This window comes from Chenopodium quinoa, unplaced genomic scaffold (assembly GCF_001683475.1).
Source record: "Chenopodium quinoa cultivar QQ74 unplaced genomic scaffold, ASM168347v1, whole genome shotgun sequence".
NCBI classification, from domain to species: Eukaryota; Viridiplantae; Streptophyta; class Magnoliopsida; order Caryophyllales; family Amaranthaceae; genus Chenopodium; species Chenopodium quinoa.
In genome coordinates, this window is record NW_018744080.1 from 3,928,905 (window position 1) to 3,934,527 (window position 5,623).

The 5,623-nt window shown below is 34.2% G+C and overlaps 1 protein-coding gene across 1 annotated transcript; it reads left to right on the top strand.

Moving 5' to 3' along the window:
* The first annotated feature begins 407 nt into the window (after positions 1–407).
* On the top strand, positions 408–1,847 carry LOC110691608 (F-box protein CPR30-like). Its single transcript, XM_021868564.1, has one exon. The coding sequence runs from the start codon at positions 408–410 to the stop codon at positions 1,845–1,847; it is 1,440 nt and encodes a 479-aa protein (XP_021724256.1).
* Positions 1,848–5,623: the final 3,776 nt, after the last annotated feature.

A 5,623-nucleotide genomic window follows, 5' to 3' on the forward strand; every position in this document is an offset into this window, starting at 1 on the left:
AAAAATTTTATTTTCGGTAAAAATTAAAACAAGGGCAATAATGTCAACATTTTTAAAAAATGTGGGCTTTATGTAGAAAAACGCGGGCGATGTTTAACAAATCCCAAATGTAAAAGGGAAAGAAGAAAAAAAAAATCATAGTTTTGTTTTCTGTATTGTTTATGGGCTCCCTCATTTTGGCCCAAACTTGTACAGTTATAAAACCAAGTTCTGTAATAATAAAATTAAAGAGGAATTCCAAGAAGAAAAAAAAAAAAAACAGTTATAAATACCGTAGTTTTGTTTTCTGTAATTTTCCACATTTAAGTCAAACAAAGCATCTCTTTTCACTCTCACTGTAGTGTTGCCGCCAAAACCACCACCATTTCCTCTCTCCGCTATACTCGCCGCCGCAAAACCCCAACTCCATGTCTTCTCCGCCGCAATCTCCGCCGCATAAGAAGCTAAAAAGCTCCACCGAAGACGCCGGCGAAGAAACTTTGATGCACATCATATCGAGTGAAACCCAGAACAGTGAGACCCAGAACAATGAAACCCAGAACTCTGAAACCCAGAACTCTGCAACCCAGAACTCTGAAACTCAGAACAGAGAAATCCAGAACAGAGAAACCCAGAAAAGAGAAATTCCGAAGCACATGATATTGAAATTCTTGAGTGAAACCCAGAACAGAGAAATTCCGGATCACGTGATATTGACTGAAATCCTTCCAAGACTTCCCGTCGATTCACTTCTCCGATTCAAGCAGGTCTGTAAAGAATGGGAGTTACTAATCTCGAGTCCCGATTTCATCAATGATCATGCGTTCCGCCAAAATCCTCTCTCCTCGAGGTCTGTTCTTTCAATTGCCAATGATTCTTCATTAACTGCTATTGATTACGAAGATCTTGATTTCACCCCTTTAGGCCAGTATTCCTCAGTAAATCCCATTTTCTTGATTGGTTCTTCTCATGGCTTAGTTTTGTTGATTTCTTCTGATGCAACTAAGGGTCAATTGCGATTTCCTAGTTTACTTCTTTATTTTGAATTTGATTTTAGGACTTTTAATCCTGTTTTTGGTGGTCTTGGTAATACTATTTACCCTCCTCCAAAATTTCTTCAGAGTACTGATTTTGCTGCAAAGGATTATAGTTTTGGGTTTGGTTATTCTTCAACTCATGATGAATTCTACATTGTTGCTATTAATTTTCTAGTGTCCTCGAACCATCCTGTTGTAGTTGTCTTTCTATACAACTGTAGTACCCAAAAATGGATTGAGAAGCACAAGGTAATAACAGCGCCAAGTTATGAGGAACAAAGGATGGCAATTATACTTGAAGATGTTTGGTATAAACATAGTGGAACACTTGTGAATGAAGCTTTACATTGGGGTGCTATTATTGTACTTGAAGATCTTTGGTGTAATCACCAATGCATTGTTGGCTTTGATTTGGGTAGTCAGAAGTTGGGATTTATGAGTTTGCCGTCTGCCAATTTTGGGGAATCTGCAATATTCATTCGTTCTGCTTTTAGTCTGTGTTGTTTGAATGATTTCTTGTGTGCTTGGGCTTATTTTAAGGGTGGAAGAAGAGTTGAGATGTGGATGATGAAAGAATATGGTGTGCGGAAATCATGGACCAAGTTGTTTTGTGCTGATATGAATTCTACATATTGGTATTTTTTTGGAAAGCCTCGACAGATAATGATTTTCAATTTTGATGGGCTACGGTATGTTGACTTCAGCTGCATTACACCAAGATGGAGCAAAGTTGATTTTCAAGACCAAGTGAAAGCGGTGAATTATGTTCAAAGCCTTTTATCACCTGATGCAATAATCAAATATCCGACCTCTGGTGAAGAGAATGAATGACATACATTGGGAGAATTATCGTGTTGGTACATACATACATTGTGAAACTTAGCTGCTCGTGTTGGTAGATACATTGTGAGAATTAGTTAGTTGCTCGTGTTGGTAGATACATTGTGAGAATTAGTTAGTTGCTCGTGTTGGTACATACATTGTGAAACTTAGTTGCTCGTGTTGGTAGATACATTGTGTAGTTAGTTGCTCGTGTTGGTACATACTGCTGCCTGAAAATTAGTTGCTAGTGTGGTTGAGACAAGCATTGTCAAAAATAAGCTGTTTGTGTTGGTACAAACATTTGTTATTGTTGTGAAAATTAGTTTCTTGTGTTGATACAAACATTTGATATTGTTGTATTCCATTGTAAACCTTACCAGAAATGATAATGCAAATCTGCAGATAAGACTTAGCTACTTGTCTTGAATGATAAGGCAGTTTGCCTGAATATTGCTATCATAAGCTGCAATGAATATGAGTTGTTTTCTTGGTTTGATTTATATCATGTGTTTCTCCTATCTATTTTACTGTAGACATGATCACAAAATGGTTCAACTAGCACTTACTAATTTGCTATTACAGCAAAATCAGAGAATATTATTATCGGGTTGGATTTGTTTTAGCAAATTTCTTGTTTAAATGTTATCTTGAAGCAGGTATGTTACTAAGGTAACAAATGTCAAATGTGCATTGTTTTTCAATTGATGTAACTACTTAGTTCCTTCGTCAATTTTTGGCTGCTTGAAGTGTAGCAGACTGTAGGTGTCATGGATAAAGAATATGATCAGTACGCATCAGGAAAGAAACCAGGTAAGTAGTAATAGGTCATTTACTGCATTAAGTTAAGCTATGTGAGTATGTTGTTAGAATCCTAGCTCTGAATTCAGTTTGGTATCTGTTCTGAATCCATTTGACATTTTTAGAATGAATGAATGGTTTAATGTGTCTTATTCCTTTGAGTAAAAGAGTATCAGTGGGTGCCATCACCGGCAAACATTCTGAATTTCAGACATACTCTCTATGAACAAAAGAGGGGGGGGGGGGGAGCGATTTTGATCTTGTACACAGTCTAAATATGAGAAGCTGTTTCCATTATTTTTTTTCTCTTTTTTGTGGTTAGTTAATTAGTTATATTGAGCTTATTTATCCTGTTACTCTTTAATAATAATCAGGTCATTTGCATGTCCACAACAATCTTTCAGCACACAGATACCTCTCAATGTAGACTGATCTTGTCCATGAAGGCATGAACCACCATCTATATATATAAGAGGCAACTATGATCCTTAGTCACTTTGTTTTGCTCACATGAAGTGTTGACAAGTAATCATATATGACACACAGTACATGATGTCCTCCAACCCCTTAGCCTTCCTCCATATCCCGTGACCCTCTAACCAGGAAGCTTTCCCACAGTATGCTCATATGTGAAACTTGTATTGTGATGCGTTTTGTTCTTGATCGATTCATGCTCGACTATAGGTCTGTTAAGTGTATGACTTGCATTTTTCAATCCTGAATCACCAGTTTCTGATTTTAAAAAGATAACTTTAGTGGCTGCCTTCTATTTGGATTTGGGTATGTGTCAAATTTGTACTACTACAAACTTGGTTCTAGGTATTGATGAATAAAAGGCTTGATTTATGTGAATTATGTCTATTCCTTGTAGCAGTAAATGATCGCTTGTCAATTTAATTACTAGTAGATCGATTTTCTGTAGTTGTCAGAAGCTAATGAAATGTTAGTCTCTGAAACAGATGATAGCAGATAATATGTTAAGCTATTGAAATGTTAGTCCTTGAAACACTTTGAATATATTATTAGATTATTGTTGGATCACGTCTAATTGGTACACATAATATGTTAAGTTAATCCTGTTCATTGGATGAGCTGCAAAAGTTTGATACTTTGATATGGTGAAAATTATAATATAGTCGTAAGAGTTTGATTTACTTTTAATTCTGGATTGGCTTTTATCTATGCCTTTACTGATGAGCTAATGCTAGCTGACTTCGGCCTTGATCCTCCGAAATATCTGCATATTTAATCCAATGGCCATTTTAATGTAGTGAATTATGTTCAAATCCTTGTATCACGGCTCTTGCCTTAAGCTCGGACCAAAGAGAAAAGATGATTGTTTGTACTATAGACATTATGAAAGTTAGTTGCTTCCTAAAATGACATTAACTTAGCTACTTGTCTCACAAACTGTAAGATAGTTTCCCTGATTTTGCTAGTGATCGAAATGATACAAAATGTCTAGTTGTATCACCTCTTATCCTAAACTCGGATCAATGAGAATAGATGGTTATACATTAGTTATTTTCTCTGTAAATAAACTTACTTGTCAAAAATCTACTTACTGCAATGAATACTACGGAGTATGAGTTATTTTTGCGTTTGATGAAATATCATGTGTAAATACTTTCATCTATCTCTTTATAATTGCAAATTTGATTACAAAGTGGTTCAACTACCTTAACATTTGCTATTTTATATAGCAAAACCAAAGAATAATAATAAATCTTTTTACTTGGTTGGAAATAGATTGGATTCGCTTTAGCAAATTTCTATATAAGTATTCATCAAGTTTTTATCTTGAATTTGCATATTCTAGTGTTTAGTGTCTTCAACCAAGTTTGTCGTCTTAGCCGGAAATATAACCATCAAACAAACAAACATTTAAGGAGATGATTTTTTTATTTTATTATTTTTTTGGGCATATAAAGCTTATTATGATTAGTTGTGATTTTTTTAAAAAATAAAATAATAAATAAATGAATTCAATTAAAATAAAATAAGTAAAATCCTATTATCAAATTAAAAAAAAAAAAAAAAAGTAAAGCCCTAAAAACCTAGCCACCATAGTAAAACTTAGGGCTGCCATCAATTTTATTGATGGTAAGCCCCAAATTATTCTTCAATTTAATGTTTTTAGCCAATAAAGATTACCAGCATGGTGATTATAGTCAGTCCCTTAGGATTTAGCCAGTCCCTCGATGTAGGGTTTAGTATTGTTTGTTTTTCGTGTGTGCAAGGATACAAATTTAAAAGATTCGTCTAGCAAATTTGTGGAATAGTGAGTCGTTGGTATAGTGGTACAGATTTAAAAGATTTATCTTGCAAATTTGCAGATCTTGATCAATCAAGTTTTATCACTTTTACGACTATACATCAATGGATCCCCGTCAAGAACGATGCAGAAATATCTAAAATTATTCAGGAGCAGTTCAAAAGCAATGTCATTAGTTTAGGGGTGTTTAATTCTTGTATTGAGAATTTAGATCTCTTAAGGGATGATTGTAAGTGTCCTTAATGATATCACCACTCCCTATTCCATTAAAAAAAAAAAGTCAAGTCATAATCATTTAAGGACTTGTGTTACTCACTCTGTATTTTGTTATTTGCTCCATTTTTTCATATTTGGAGTTTTAGGAGAAATATTAGAAAATTATTTTATAATGAAAGAAGGGTTGGTTAAAGAGTAAAAAAAAATGTGAAAACCAAAGGTGGGTATAAGAAGAAAGGAGAGTAAGGGTCTGTTGATTTACCGAGCTGGATTGAATTGAACTGAAATTAAGCTGAAGACAACATAACTTAAATATGAAAATATTAAAAATATGATATGAGGAGACAATTGATGGGAGAAAAAAGTGAAAAATATGTTAAAAAATTTCAAACAAGGATAAGAAAATTAACAAGAATAATCCTAGCTATTGACTCCTCATTTGAATCCCAACTAAGGGCTGTTTCGATTTACTGAAAACAACTTAATCGAACTGAAC

What these genes read in the sequence shown, in the direction of transcription:
- LOC110691608 (XM_021868564.1), top strand. Translation starts at nt 408, where the DNA reads ATGTCTTCTCCGCCGCAATCTCCGCCGCATAAGAAGCTAAAAAGCTCC.